Below are 16,800 nucleotides of genomic sequence, written 5' to 3' on the forward strand. Positions count from 1 at the left end.
GAGCCGATGATTGCACCATAAAAGCTATCGATTGAGAATCATATAACTTAGATATGGCTTTAGTTAGAACTTTTAATGTATCATTAATTGTCCCTAATTGCCTTTCTATATTTTGAGTTCAAATTCCTAGTTTAATGAATTCAGAATACGGAATTCCATAATCACCGTAATCAACATCCTCCATTTCCATATTATCCTCTTGAATTTCGTTATGTGCTTCCTCATGTATTTCCTCTTCAACTATTGCTTTTCCTTTTCTAGCCCTTTCTTCTCTCTCCCTGATCATCTCCTCTCTTTCTGGACTCATCATTTTAAAAATGAGAATTTTCTAGATATTATAAAGCAAAAGGCTTTATCAAGAGAAAAATATGATGGGCCACTTCTCAAATATTTGTTCGAGGTTTTGGAATTTAGATCCAAAGTCATCTCACTCGATACTTTATGACCTTTGCTTTTGATACTGCTCTTTGATATTACTTTATCTACGAGTTCAATCTCCTTCATTTGATCTTCGAGCTCTTCCTTTGAACTCAGTGAGGCTAAAAAGGTTGGGGCCCCTTGGGGCCTTCAAAAGAGGAAAAGTTTTGAAATCTTTGAGACTTTGGAAAGAAAGTGATGAAAAACCTTAAAGAATAAGAGGCCAAAAAAAGATTTGATGCTGTGGCTTTTTTCTAATGTACTTAGACCTTGGGATGACATGATCTTCTTCAATGTCTTACAGGTCACTTCATCACAGATTAGACTATTGGGTGCACCCTTGTCTAACATGTGCTTGTGTCCTTGATAATGCAGTGGCTTTTACATCAACCATAATCACAAAAGTTAGAAGCTTAGTTATGGCGAGGCGAGAAACTAAGAGGGCTTAACAGTGTAGCAGTGACACACAAGATTTATACCTACAAAAATATAGGCCTAGCATTAGAGAGGGACTACAAGAAGGGGTAAGTGATTAAGGTATTTGGAAGGACACTTGGCATCCAAGAGGTCCACATGGCATGCACTAGGCTTGGGGAAGATTTCTAGAGAGAGAGAGCTCGAGATGGAAAGAATTAGAGGGAGAGAGAGAAGTAATGGGATGGAGTTGACGGGCATGATGAATCCAAGGAGCTCAATTTGGAAATCATGGCTAGGTGAAAAAGAGTCATGACCCCTCCTTGTTGAGTGGGGCATAATAGTGGTATCAAAGTAGGAAAGGAGCAGCTCTTGGCAACCATTATGGCATGACCAAGCACCCAAAATCATTTTTGACATTGTTTTGAAAGAGAATCCTATAGGACCTTCCATATAAGACCGTGTAGTGTGGTTTAAAGGATTGCTAGACAGTTTATATAGTAGTCACCTTTTTTCCCAAGACATAAAAGAGAATAAAAAGTGGTAGAACGGCTTGGAAGCATCAAGCTATAGCTGCAAGATGACGACTGAGACCTCATACATATCATGACTATAGCTGAGGGAGGAAAGAAGGTCTAAAGAAGATAATTGCCATGTTTCATGTCTGTCACCAGCGATGCTTTCTACTATCTTTGAATAAGGGCTCCGGTAGTTTGATAAATATGATGACAAGCTTTTGAAAGATTGTTAGGAGTGCAAGTACAAAGTAGCAGCTCCAAGGAAGCTACTGGCCTAAGAATTTTAATAGGAAATAAGTGGAAGAGGCAATTTTTTAAACACTCCAACACTTGTGACCATGTGTAGCAGATTGATATTCAATGTGAGCATTCAAAGCAGATTGATACTCAAGTATCATGCAATAAAAGTAGCGATTTCCTTCCAAATGGCTAGTGTTTGATGATCAATTAGATTCATTTATCACAAGAATGGAAGCAAAGTGGACGTACTAACCATAATCACTTAGTGCTAACCGTGAATATGTGTATGTGCAAGGAGGTGACTTGTGAGCTGCGGGTGCATCGTGGTGACATGCCTACCATACAGACTCACCTAGCTCTGAACTCAATGATCATGTGGAATGTAGTGGAGACAAATTTCACACCGCCGCATAGCATGTTAACAGCCATGTAGAGCATGTGTCTAACTTATGTCTCATTCTGGTTTCCAGAGGTGCATTGGAGCAGTGACGATCCTTTGCAAGGAGATCTTTTGTCACGGAATAAGTGAGTTCTTGTGTGACCACAATCAGCACAAAAAATTGCTCTCATTGCATTAGGAAAAAAGGGAGCTCATTTTGGGGCCCTAAGAGAAATCCACAATTTCTTTTTTGTAAGTTTGAGATATGGGAAAGTAATAAGATACTCCTTAAAATATTCATAACTATTGTAAACATGTCAGAGGATGACAGAGGATGAAAGAATTGAATCCACCATACACCATAAGTAGGACTTTTGCATACACCATACACCATAAGTAGGACTTTTGATAGAATTGCATCCACCATACACCATAAGTTAGACTTTTGCATCGGGACATTTGCTAACCTCAAGTGAAGATAAGGATAGAGTACATAAAATGCCTAATTTTTTGAAGGCTCTAAGTGAAAATCCTTGAAGAGCTACTTTGTCAACATTTTCCCACCTCTGCATTTGAAAGAGATCGCAAATTTTATGGATGTCGATACTCAATGAGGCTAGTAAATTGAGGTTATTAAGTGTCCACATTTTGTTTTGATGAGTTTGATGTGAAACATCAAACTCACTCAACCTCTCTAGTGGACAATGCTGGAATGCATGTAGACCATTGAGGAGTACTGAGGGTTATCTTTGGCTTCTTGCTCCATTGAATTCGTTAAGTAATGTGGAGAGGTTAAACCATGGGAGGTCTTTAGTAACATCTTGTATTACATCTATGGAAGCCATATATTTTTCCATCCTTGAAGCATTTTTCATGATGAAAAACATTTCTCCCATCATTAGAACTAATCACATCAATCATATTTCCCATTTCCCAAAGCATTGCATGGGTCTTAGTTACTTTTGTAGTACCAAGGTAAGTATCCATTGCAACAACGTATTATTACCAAGTTCCTTAGCCAATAAATCATGCTCAATGGTATTTTTATGGATGTCTTTGTTGTCAATAAGTGCAAGAGTGGCTTGCACCACCTAACTAGAAATAGGTAGATCATCAAAGTATCCCAGGCTAACCATATCAGAGTTCCATTCAAGAGCCATCTAAAAGATAATCAAACAATGTAGTATTAGTCATATATTCGAGGTATCAGCCTTGATGGCAATATTTGTGTGTGTGTTTAGATTGTACAAGAGAACCTAAATTAGGAAGAGAATATATGAACAACACAAAACATGATAAGATCATCAAAGGACAAGAGCAGTGCAAGCAATGTGTAGGTGCAATATGACATTTGACCATTGTGGTCCCCACCGGTAAAACCCCAAGCATAGACATTGCCACATGAATACCTTTTGCTTCGGCTGCGCGTGGGGCTTTGAACTCAGGACTGGCACATACACACTAGTTATGCAACAACTGTCAGCAAGTTGCCAAGGGTGAGAGGTAACGTAGGTTAGAGTATTTGGTTGAGTTAGGGTTTGGGGCTGCTTCTTCTTCATCTTCATCTTCATCTTCATCTTCTTTATCGTCTGCGTGTTGAGATCGATTTCGGAGCTTGGTTTTCCATTTCAATCCCCGGAGAATCATCAATTCCACCATGCCCGCGCACCAGGGTGAACGCGTCAGGTCCTCCTCTATCCTGTTCTTGCAGGATTGCGAGTAGCTCTTTCGTTAATTTCAGCATCTTGCGCAGCAACAACAATAGGTCCTAACGCAGTTTTGCTCATTTCTTTGTTTCTTCAGACATCGCACGTAACCACTTTATAAGTGCTCATGTTCCCACGGATCGACTTCGTTTTTGCAGATTATACGTGCGGGGTAATATCCTCGGGTACAAAAGGTGCGCTGCGACCCGGTGAATTTGCAAATTTTCACGACCTTACTAGCAGCTTTCCGCTAGACCTCATTTCTCTTTTTGCTGTGCGTTTTGATTAGGTCGAAGTCCAACCAGTACCCGAGTACCTCTCTTCTTCAGATAGAGGGTGTCAACACAGTTGAAGAGGTGAATTGGTATCTCGGGAAGAGGATTGCATACGTTTACAAGGCGAGAACCAAGAAGAATGGAACTCTATACCGTGCAATCTGGGGCAGGGTAACGAAGCCTCACGGGAACAGCGGGGTTGTCCGTGCCAAGTTCCGGAAGAACTTACCTCCTTCCTCCCTGGTACTTATTAAGCTGATATATTTTATGTTAATGGTGATTTCGAGGATTGTTTTGTGATTTGGTAGATTTGTGTAAACAGAACAGATTCCTCAGGTTCCTGAAGAATTGTGCATGTTGGCTATGCAGGGTGGAAGAGTTCGAGTATTTATGTATCCTAGTCGCATTTGATAGAAGATGGCTGTTCACACAGTTGCTGGTCAATCGAAGTCACGCAATGAACGAGGATTCCGTTCTTGTAGAAGTACCGGGTTATTAAACTTCACCTGAGCTTGAAAAACCTTCGCAGGATCTACTGGAAGTTTTATGTTTAGGTTATGTTCGGTTTATGTATCCCTTGTTTTTGAGCTTTGGAAATTTACCTTTTCCAAACTCCAGTGACTCAGAATTCGGGGGCCGACCTTGAGGTTAGGCCTATTTTTGGAAGTACGTCAGCTTAGCCCTGGTCATAGTACACTCCTCGAGCACGCCTGTGGCGTCTTCAGGATCTCAAATTTTGTCATCTCATCGTACGGATTGTCGGGTATTTTGAACATAAACGGCGGAACTTATTGCATGTGCACTTGGACTCAGTATTGACGTCCTTCCTATGCGCATACGAAGACTAGAGACTTGTCTTGGTAAATCTATCTCCATTTCTACGCATTTCAAATTATGTTTCTTGTTATGTTTATTGTCTGCCATGAAGAGAGGGGGATGGCGTATGTTTGGCTCGATGAAATTCTTTGCTTACTTTTTGTTTACGATCTATAGCTCAAAGTTGTGCGAGTCAGAAAGTCTCACAGTGGTGCAGGGTCTGTCCTCTGACTTTTGTCCATTTAGATGCTGTCAATGGCTTTCAGAAAGCCTTATTGCACGAACTTTGTGATGTCAATTGATTGCATATGTGGAATATTTATGTTGATGAAGGTCTTATGTGGAATGCAAAGGTACTCGTTGTCAAGGTAATAAATAGTTATTTACTGTTGCAGTAGTGGAGTGGCAGACCTTGGATTGGGTGCCTTTTAGATCATAAGCATTCCTTTTCATGCATGGCGAATGCCTGGGCCTGACTTGGCCACCTGATCTCCCAAACAACTAACCTTCTTAATACCATAGGATATATTCTCAGATATTGCGGTCAGGTTTAGTCCCATCTTGGAGCTTTTAGACTACACCCATGCAATGAACATTCGTGAAACGTTTCAGGATTGGCATTTCAAGAGCCCAGAAAGGCTTTCCTGCTGTCTACCATTCAGTGTCAGGTTCCAAATATGAACATAGGAATTAGAGGCCCTCAACAATGTCACCACGGGCAACCTCAAGACTTGTGATGGCCCAATGTTACAAGCATGGGACTCTAAATAGAATTCAGAATCTGTTAATTTTTGGTTTGGAGAAGTCAGCATGGGCAACCCCTGCCTTTGAGTTACAGGCTGGTTGCATGTGCTTTGCATTATCCAAGGTCAGGTCTCCTTTTAGCAAAGGATGTGCATCCTGGCTATGTCCAGTCTGAGCCAGGATGTGCAACTTCGAGGAGCTTTTGAGCCAGCGTTTAAGAAGTATTAGAACTGCTTTCTCTCTTGTTTTGATGGTTTGGATAGTGCTTAACCTGAGAGCTGATGCTTGCAAGGTTTGAGGATTCGTTGAGAGCTGATGCCCATCCCCCTTATCCCTTGGCCCTGCTTCTCAACCCTTTCTCTGCTGCACCCTGGCAATGTGACAGATCCACAAGAAATGCTTGCAAGATTCCTCTACAAGCTGCCATCCCATACCAAGAGGTCTACCCATTTGTTGTAATCATGAGCCCACAAGCTGCCATCTCATACCAAGAGAAGGTCTACCCATCTGTAGTAACCATGAGCCCACTAGATGCTGCTATGAATGGTAAGCCAAAGAAAGTATGTAACTTGGTTAGCTCTACTGATTCCCAAAAATGGGTGTAGAATCTTGCAAAGAGCTGCTCTGAGATTGCTTGTGTTGAATAGTGGTGGGTATATGGTGATTCTCTTTCTATTCTTTATGATGGTGAGGGGTGGAGGCAGAGTGTGCACAAGAGGTTCTTATAAAACAATGTCTCATTAAAGAGCGCATGAAGTGCTATAGCAAGGAAGATCAAGTTGTTGTTGACCCCTTCACCAAGAGATTTGTGGCTTTGGATGTACTATTGACTTTAATTTCAACAAGAGAGCATTATCAATTTTAGGCTCCTTCATTTTGTGTGCTTTCATTGTATTAAAGAGATTTAAAATCATCACGGTAAGGATCGGGCTGGTTAGTATAATCACATTAAGTCTAAGCTAATCTAGCGTAGAAATTAAACACTTAAATGATGTTCCAAGCATTGGGCTGGTTAGGATAATCACATTAAATCTAAGCTAGCCTAGTTTAGAAATTAAAAAGAGCTACATCATTTTCAAAGTCAAGAATACATACTTTATTACTTGTTCAATAGCTTACTTATACAAAAACACCAGCAAAAGATTACTTAAAAGAACTTGATTCCCAAAGCAAGCTTCTTATTTGATCTTTGGATCTAGATTTTGGAAACATTTGATCATAGTAGTTATCACAGTTAAGCAAACTCGATGTGAAAAAGTGATGCATCAGGTAATTGATCACAGATGCCTTCAAGTAAGTCTACTTAGATAATTTGTAATATCATATTGTTGAACTTAGAGTATGAATAATTGTATAATCAATTTTTTGCAATAAAAGTATTCATCTAGTAAATCTGGTAGATAATTGTTGTTTGTCGACCAAGTAAATTAAAGCTTGATGATCCACATGGAAGATGATTTTGTTTTCCAAGAGATTTTCTTCCCAACAATAACCAATCCTTTTCTTTCAATTATTGAATAATTCTATTCATCTTTGTTCATCATTGTACTTGCATAGGAGATTGGTTTGTACAAAATCTTTGTTTTACTTGACATGATTTGCTTCAATTGCCACTTGAGGCATCCACAAAAATTCATAAATGTAATTCATAGTATGGAGATTATAGAATTAGAGCTACTATCAACGCTTTCTTCAACAAATGAAATTTCTTGGGTTGTTTATCGATCCCTATATAAGGAACATCCTTTTTAGTCAAGTTTATTAATGGTTGATAGATACCTGAGAAATCTATTGTGGCATTTGATGTGACCAATGCTATCCCTAACTCCTTAACATACACCTCCCCATCTCCACGATGGTCCACATTCGGCATTCAAAAACTGAATTTTGCTGAGGCGTATGTGGTGTCATCGCTTGTCGCTCGATCCCTTTGCTCTTGCAAAAATCTTCAAACTCTGTAGAAACAAACTCACCACCACCATCCAATCTGATTTTCTTCACTTTTCTCCCTGTTTCATTTTCAACAAGCTGTAGCCATTCTTTCAATTTACCAAAAGCTTGAGCCTTTTCATGAAGAAACTACACCCACATCTTCCTACTATAGTCGTCGACAATCAATAAAAAATAGAAAGATCCCCCTAAGGCTTGTGTAGGCATCTTACTGCAAAAGTCAACATGCACCAACTCTAGAGGAGCGCTTGCTCTATTCTTGCTTTCTTCTGAGAATGCCTTTCTCTGTTGCTTGCCCATCATGCAAGCTTGACACGGTTCTTTGATTTCTATTACTGCAGGTAAGTGAGCAACCATACCTTGCTTCTGCATCTCCTTCAGCACTGCAAATCTGATGTGGCCAAATCTTTCGTGCCAAAGTCTGCTTGTGCCCACTCCGGCAGTGGCTGTAAGAGCACTTAGCTCATACAGGTTGTTCCTCCTTACTCCTGTGCCAACAAGATTGCCAGCACTATCCAGAATTTTTGCTCCTATCTTGTTGAACCTCACCTCATGGTCAAGGTCAGTTATGGAAGCAACTGATAGCAAATTTCTCTTTATTTGTGGAACATACAGCACATTAGATAGTTTCTTAACATCTCCATTTACAGAAACAAATGAAACCGTACCTGTACCCTCAATAGGGCATTTTGCGTTATTTCCAACTGTCACAGTGATGGGTTCCTGTAGAGGCTACATGGAACAATATAGACCCTTCTTGCAGGTCATGTGATGGGAGGCACCACTATCCAACACCCATGAATCAGTGGTTGACGCTTCTTGAACTGAGGGACACTCTTCCTCAATGGCTAGAAATATATCCAACTTTGCTTCCATTGTGTTAGTTGTCTCTTTCCCCTTATCTGTCTTCTTCAGGGTACCATTCTTTTCATCTACTTTCTTGGCCCGGCAATCTACAATCACATGGCCCTTCTTCTTGCAGTAGAAGCATTCTCCCTGAAACTTCTTCTTGCTGCCCTTCTTCTTTTTATCACCACTAGTAGAGGACTCACCTTTGGTGGAGGAACCACCTTTGCCTTTCGCAGCGGTAAAGAACGTAGCATCCCCATTTGAGAGTGCTCACAACGGAAGCAAGAACGGAAGAGAGAGAGAGAGAGACAGAGAGCCACACAAGTTTTGGTGGGTGCAAAACCACCCTAATCTTCTTTTTCATTCATTTATATATGTGTTTGAGTATTGTATATAACCGGGGTAAAGGCACAGTGACCTTTAACCCCCACAACCTCCCACTTAAAGGACAATGTGCCTTTACGGGAGAACAACTAGTGAGCATACTATCCAATGCCCATACATACACGACAATACTCAAACTGCTGACTAGGTAGACTCTTCGTCAGCATATCTGCAGGGTTATCATCTGTATGAACCTTGACAAGCTCTATGCGCTTGTCCTCAAGTACCTCCCTAATGAAGTGGTACCTGACCTCAATGTGTTTAGTCTTTGCATGAAAGATCGGATTCCGTGCTAACTGAATAGCACTCATGGAATCACTATGCAATGCCGGTACACCTGTATGAATCCCCAAATCTCCCACTAGCCGATCAAGCCATATAGCCTCCTTGCAACCCTCTGTGGCTGCAACATACTCAGCTTCTGTGGTAGACAAAGCAACGCACTTCTGTGCGCGAGACATCCACGACACTGCACCACCTGCAAAGGTGAACACATAACCAAAAGTGGATCTCCTACTATCCACATGCCCTACATAGTCTGAATCTATGTACCCAAGTACACACATGTCTCCTCTACCAAAGCAGATGCACATCTCCTTGGTACCCTTCATGTACCTCATGATGCACTTAACTGCCTCCCAATGCCTCTTTCCTGGATTATACCGGCTAACAACTCCCACTGCAAATGCAATGTCTGGTCTAGTAGCTATCATAGCATACATAAGACTCCCAACTGCTGATGCATAAGGAACCTTGGCCATCATGGCTCTTTCCTCATCTGATTTGGGACTATCTGTATGACTCAGTTTCACATATGGAGGCAATGGAGTACTCACTGCCTTCCCCCCCTCCATATTAAAACGCTGCAATACTTTTGTAACATACTCTTTTTGTGAAAGCCAAAGGAGTTTCCTACTCCGATCACGCGTGATGCGCATACCAAGAATATGACCTGTAAGTCCCAAATCCTTCATATCAAAGGCCTCATGCAACTTGGCCTTTAATGCATCTAGCTCATAAGTATTCTTGCTAGCCAATAGCATATAATCCACATATAGTGCCAGGATTATCAGGGTATTATCCTTAGCCCTTTTAGTCTAGAGGCAGTGATCAATTTCACTCCTTCTAAAACCCTGGGACCGAATGAAAGCATCAAACTTCTAATACCATTCTCTAGGCGCTTGCTTAAGACCATAGAGACTCTTCTTCAGCTTGCAAACTAAATGCTCTTTGCCCTTTTCTTCAAAGCCTTCCGGTTGCACCATGTAAATTTCCTCATGCAAATCCCCATGCAAGAAAGCTGTCTTGACATCCATCTGCATAAGCTCCATATCCTCTACTGCCACTAGTCCAAGCATGCATCTAAGTGTGGTCATCTTCACAACCGGAGAGAATATCTCATCAAAGTCCACACCCTTCTCTTGCTTGAACCCTTTAGCAACCAAACTGGCCTTGTACCTAGGCACATCATCACCTGTGACCGTCATCTTGTAGACCCATTTACATGGCAATGCTTTCTTTCCATGTGGCAAAGAAACCAAGTCCCAAGTCTTATTCTTCATAAGTGAACTCATCTCTGATTGCATAGCATACTCCCACTTGCGTTGATCCTCGCGCATCATAGCCTCTTTGTAGCAAGAAGGCTCCCCGCAATCAGTAAGCATCACATAGTCTACCCCTGGAATAAACTTATCAGGCGGTCTAGACACTCTAGAAGATCTTCTCAAGGGCATTTCAGCTTGCTGTCCCATCTGCATATCAGCCACATTTGGCTCATCATTTCCACCAATAGATGATCCATCATCTACCCTTGATTGTATACCTGTGGGAGTACTTGGTGGTACCATTTCTTGCACATTTGGTGCATGGACAGCTTACTGTCTATCAACATATGCAGGTGGATTCACATCCTGAAAAGTGATTCTCCTCATTTCCACATCCCTCATGGGTGCCTTATGCATCTTCTTCTCATTGAAGACTACATCATGGTTGCGTATGATCTTCTTTGCTTCTGGATCCCAGAGACAATAGCCATCCCTCCACTTTCACCATAACCCAGAAAGATGCATTTCCTAGACTTAGGATCTAGCTTCTTTCGAAGCTCTTTTGGCACATGTGCATATGCCTCACACCCAAATATACGCAAATGAGAGTAAGAGGGCTTCTTGCCACTCCATGCCTCTTCAGGAATACCACCATCCAAACTCTTACTAGGTGAGCTATTGATCACATGCACTGCAGTCTTCATTGCCTCAGCCCAAAAACCACCAGAAAGACTTGCATTGGAAAGCATGCATTGCAACCTTTCTTGAATGGTACGGTTCATCTTTTTTGCAACTGGATTTTGCTCTGGAGGATGAGGGGATATGAGCTCCCTCTTAATCCCATGTGTATCACAGAAATGTTGAAAGTCATGAGAGAGATACTCTCCACCATTGTCAGTCCGTAGGCATTTAAACGTTCTACCTGACTGATTCTCAACCAAGGCCAGCCATTTTTGAAATACCTGGAACACATCACTCTTCCGAGCTATAGCATAAGCCCACACTTTCCTAGTTGCATCATCAATGAATGTCACATAGTATTCAGCCCCGCCTAATGATCGTGTAGGCATGGGACCACATACGTCTAAATGCATCAAATCAAGCATTTCAAACTCTTTCTTTCCCCTTCTTTTATGGGCTGATTTAGTCTGCTTTCCATAGAGACAATGCTCACAAAATTCAAAATCAGAGAAACTCAAATGCGGTACATAACCCAAACGGCATAAGAGTTTCATTCCATTCTAGCTCATGTGCCCCAACCTGCAATGCCACAAAGAAGTGCTTGGTTGCTCGGTTATTGCAACAACATGATCAAATACCCCTGATACATGTAAGGGATACAAAGTCCCACACTTGGCACCCCTCGCCAAAAGCATAGAGCCCTTCTGAATTTTCCAAGTCTAAAAGCCAAAAGTGGTGTGAAAACCAGCATCATCTAGCTGACCCACTGAAATAAGACTCTTAGTCAACTTAGGTACATGTCTCACATGTTTCAAAACAAATGCAGACCCATTTGCAAAAGAAAACTTTATGTCACCTGCTCCCACTATGTCACATGCATAGTCATTTCCAAGATGCACACAACCTGTCTTTCTACTGTCATAAGTGGAGAACCATTCCCTATGGGGAGTAACATGGAATGAAGCACCAGAATCCAAAATCCAATCCAAGGAATATGCATCATCTGAAGTGGTAAGCAACTATGCAGATAAACTAGACATGAAGAGAACGTCATTGTCACTATCATGTGTGACTGCATTGATCTCCTCGATCTTCACTTTTCCTTTGTCCTCCCTTGGACTCTCTTCCTTTTGATTTGCACGCCAATTTGCATTCTTTTTCTTATCCTTTTGCTCTCTTTTTAGCTTGTAGCAATCCTTTTTCATATGGCCCTTCTTGCCACAATGGTAACACTCAATGTTCCGTGCCCTAGATTTGCTACGAGACTTCCCTCTTTCTTGGGACTTCCCTCTGAACTGTGATCTGTCCCTTTGCACATTTAAGGCTGCATCCTGCTTGTTGCCATCCATAGACTTCCGTCTAATCTCCTCGGCCAACAAGCTACACACAACATCATCAAATTTCAGTACTCCACTAGGTGTAGAGTTAGTGACAGCTGTACGGAAGGTATCCCATGAGGATGGCAATGAACATAAGAGAAATATTGCCTTAGTCTCCACATCAAAATTCATCTTCTGAGCCTGAAGCTGGCTGAAAATAATATTGAATTCATTCAAGTGAGAAGCAATGGAGACCCCTTCCTTCATCTGCAGCTCAAACAACCTCTTCATGAGGTAAACTTTATTAGAGGCAGTTTCCTTCTCATAAGTGGCACACAGTTTCTTCCACAAATCTTCCGTAGTCTGCTCATTTACTACTGTGAAATAAACTGACTCTGCAAGATGAAGTCTAATAGTAGACTTTGCTAATGCATCCAACTCATTCCAATCATCCTCAGACATATTTGCAAGCTTAGCTTCAATCCCTGCCAAGGGTTTAATCTGCTTCTTTTGAATAAGCACATCCCTTATTTGTTCTTTCCACAAAGAAAAATTTGTCCCATCAAACTTTTTAATGCTGAAAAACTCCTTTTCAGACATGGAAGAGGATGCCATGATGCAAATAAAGCAAAATCCCAAATGCTAGTGCCTATAAGAGAGAATCACACCAGGTGCACCCAAATGTGTATGCCACAATAAAGTGAAATATCACCAAAACTCAAAGCTCAAAGCATCAAAAGATGCATCTGACTCATGTGCATATACTATGCATCCATATGAGCAAATCTGGCCCAAAAGAAAATGCCAACTGCAATGGCAATCCAAAATGCCAATAAGTGCCAAATGACTCAAGCATAAACACCGTCCACTGGCATATGCATCAATAATATCTCATCCAAGAGAGCATAGCACTATCAGTGCATCACCTGCAATGTGTCAAAGCTGTCCCTCAGCATAAAATAGCATCCATGTGCAAAGCGTCCATAAAAAATAGCATCCCACAAGGCAATTTGGGCCTATCAGCGCATCCAATAAGGACCGTAATGCATCCAAATGGCCTATAAATCATCCACTGCAACCCAATGCACACCACGAATGAGCACACACTGCTCAAACTACACTGCTCAAACTGTAACCAGAGTGATCTGCATAAGGTATGCTCAAGAAATCATAGTCCCACGGTAATGACCGCTACTAAAAATAGAACCTGAGATGCCTCAAAACATGGGCGCCATTGCATAATCGGAATCAGCAAGAAAATCTGCAAATATCTCTCTTCTGCCAGAACTCCAAAATCCCAACCGATGAGTGAGAAATGGGAGTCAACACTTATCCACTGCCATGTGGCATAAATCTAAGTTTCAAAACCTTAGAATGAAAAAATGCATAACAGAGAGACAAAATCGAATACACAGAGATCTATAACTCTGAAAATCCTCCACCGAATTGCGCAAGAACTGACAGGTAGGGGTTTTTGGGCGTCTGGAACGCAATGGGACAGATGATTTTGAAAACCGTGGTCTCAATCTAGGTCCAATACACGGACTGAAAAACGTTTTTGGAAACAGAGCTGTTTGTAAACTCCACCGGAGTGCAAATGATGAGCAACATAGAAGTTTTAGGACCTCCTAAGTCCATCGAAACTGACAGATCTACAAATGGTTGCTCCAAACTTGAGTTCCAACACCCGGGCAAAAAACGCAGAAACTGACACAGTGAGTCAGAAATCCAATGAAATGATCCCAGATTCAAGAATGAAGGTGTTTCCAAGCTCCTGAAGTGAAGTGGATACCAAAAGCAAGCAATAGTTGCCTCTACAAGTCAATATGGAGTCTCTGTCATCGAACAGAACAGGGAAAAGCTCAAAAAACGACTTTTTCTTTGAAAACTCTTAAGAGGCTCTCAAAACCACTTTGCAAAACCAAATTGACTTTTCGAAAGGTTCCTTCAAGGTCTCTGCACACTCAGATGCGAGTAAAGTCACCCACAAAGCTTCCTATAGAGCTTCTCCTTCCTCCCACAGAGCTGCTGAGCTTCTAAGCATTCACCCACGCTCAGCTAGATCACCCGGGCTCTGATACCAGTTGAGAGTGCTCACAATGGAAGCAAGAACGGAAGAGGGAGAGAGAGAGATAGAGAGCCACACAAGTTTTGGTGGGTGCAGAACCACCCTAATCTTCTTTTTCATTCATTTATGTATGTGTTTGAGTATTGTACATAATCGGGGTAAAGGCTTCCTATAGAGCTTCTCCTTCCTCCCACAGAGCTGCTGAGCTTCTAAGCATTCACCCACGCTCAGCTAGATCACCCGGGCTCTGATACCAGTTGAGAGTGCTCACAATGGAAGCAAGAACGGAAGAGGGAGAGAGAGAGATAGAGAGCCACACAAGTTTTGGTGGGTGCAGAACCACCCTAATCTTCTTTTTCATTCATTTATGTATGTGTTTGAGTATTGTACATAATCGGGGTAAAGGCACAGTGACCTTTAACCCCCACACCATTGCCACCTCCATCTAAGCTTTAAGCCTCAATTCCTCCTTCATAAGTAAAGCACAGAACTCCTCAAATGACAATGGTTGGGGTCTCACCTGAGTGTTAAGCGCTGTTACCAATCCATCAAACCTTGGTGGACATATCTGGAGACATCGCCGAGCTAGATCTTTGCTAGTCTTTTGTATCCTAGCACCAACCATCTGGTCACACAGATTTTTGATTTGGGTTATGAATGCCTCCGCTGTCTCTCCTTCATTAAACTTCTTAACTGCAAGCTGATTCTCCAGGTTCTGGATCCTTCTCTGATTCCGCGTCTCATACTGACTCTTCAATATGTTCCAGGCCATAGTTGCCTTAGATGTATGTTGAATCAAGGTCAAAACACTATTAATAGTACTTTGTAACTAGGGCACACAGAGCATCTGCATTCCTACGTTTCCAAGCTCGTAGAAGGTCGAAATTAGGAGGTATCATACTCCCCAAATTTGTTGGGTCGAGGGTTCCTTGTGGTTCTAGGTCAGTGGTCCCCACTACTACCTCCAGAAGCTCATATGAATCCAAAATAGCAATAATTTTAAACTTCCACAGAGTGTAGTTCATACCATCTAGCTTGCCTTCAGTGAAGGTTGGTGGGCGAATCCTCAATGCTTGGATTGTTGGTGCAGCAGCAGCTGCTGACGCTTCGTGTTGCCATCACTTTGTATGCTGTAAAAGCCCTTGCCTCTCTTCTATTCTTCGATCCTTAGAGCTGCATGGGCTCTGATACCATGTTAAATTACACGGCGTAGCAGAACAAAAACTGAACAAAGAATAGAGAGTACATAGCAAACTGGAGACGAACAAAATTTTCCTTCAATACTGATGTAGTACAGATGATGGCTCCGTCCGCCTGTGCGCTCCCACAATGGAGCTTAGATGGAAATCTAGATAGATACTAGGTGAAGAGCTACAAGTTGGAAGATCTAATCTGATCTGATCTGAACTGATCTAATACAATGGACTGGGGAGGTCGCCTCTTTATAGCTATGAGGGCAGTAGTCGGATCAACGTAGTCGGTGGAGTCAACCAATCAACCTAGTCGATGGAGCCGACCAGTCAACTGTCGGTGGAACCGACTAGTTGTCCATGGAATATTTAGGAAATATTCCCTATACCGTCGCTTTGGGGGCTCTCGCCCCTGAACTCCCACCAGGGGGGCCACTAGCTAGGGGGTCTAGCCCCAGCAAGAATAAGGGGCTCCCATACAATCACCTTTCTACCATCAATGGCCTCATCTGACATGCAAGTCAGGATCCATCCAATGTCTCGGGCTCACACATGACTTCTCCTCATATGGGGGCCTTACACCTACTTGTTAGAAGGGGTAAGTGCCATTACATCAAATTAGACCTTCTGACAAATTTCACATTCGTGGATTCTATTTTCATAATCATCTAGCTCTTAGAGTTTGGCGCCTCTATTTTCTACATGAACCTCAGATTTGACAATAGGGGTCCTTTGACACCTCAATTTGTCACATAGCTCCACCTTGCTTTGTTGCATAGCATTGTATATGGAGGACTAGGCATCCAATACAAATGTTGATAGCGAGGTAAACAACTACTTCCCACGTTGCTTCAGCCTTCGCCCAATTGCTCATTAGTTGTCATTGCAATCATTTTCTTTTGGCCTTAGTTGAATTGCAAAAAATTCCATTCCAGGTTTAACCATTGGTCCCAACTCTATTTCAATTCGTGTCCTCGTGGCTTGGATCTCCCTTTGCTTGTCCTGGAACTAGCGATGCATGCTACCTGTCCATCAAGGAATTGGGAGTTTATTGCACTCACAAAGGAGTTTACATGTCAATGTTTCCTCATGTACCAAGAGGCAATGCATTCTGTAATATATGTTCTTTGCCATGTTGAGGGCCATGATGAAGCCATGTGTTCCTCTTAAGTCCTAGAGTGATAAAAGTTTGGCGAGTGTTTCTAGAAAAGTGGTCTAGAGATATGTTGACACCTCCTGAATATTATTTTCCTTCTTAAGTTCTACATTGATTCCTTAGTTCCATGTTGAGTGGAATGGATAAAAA

General features: G+C 41.9%; 1 protein-coding gene across 1 annotated transcript; it reads left to right on the plus strand.

Annotated features, from left to right (window-relative positions):
- Window positions 1-3,497: 3,497 nt before the first annotated feature.
- Window positions 3,498-4,751, plus strand: LOC147884258 (large ribosomal subunit protein eL33z-like). Its single transcript, XM_087398474.1, has 4 exons — window positions 3,498-3,654; window positions 3,833-3,868; window positions 3,964-4,192; window positions 4,319-4,751. The coding sequence occupies exons 1-4, from the start codon at window positions 3,626-3,628 to the stop codon at window positions 4,358-4,360; spliced, it is 336 nt and encodes a 111-aa protein (XP_087254600.1). The 5' UTR covers window positions 3,498-3,625; the 3' UTR covers window positions 4,361-4,751.
- Window positions 4,752-16,800: the final 12,049 nt, after the last annotated feature.

Source organism: Dipteris shenzhenensis, chromosome 27 (genome assembly GCF_047967505.1).
Source record: "Dipteris shenzhenensis isolate YYH24624 ecotype China chromosome 27, Dip_SZ_1.0, whole genome shotgun sequence".
NCBI classification, from domain to species: domain Eukaryota; kingdom Viridiplantae; phylum Streptophyta; class Polypodiopsida; order Gleicheniales; family Dipteridaceae; genus Dipteris; species Dipteris shenzhenensis.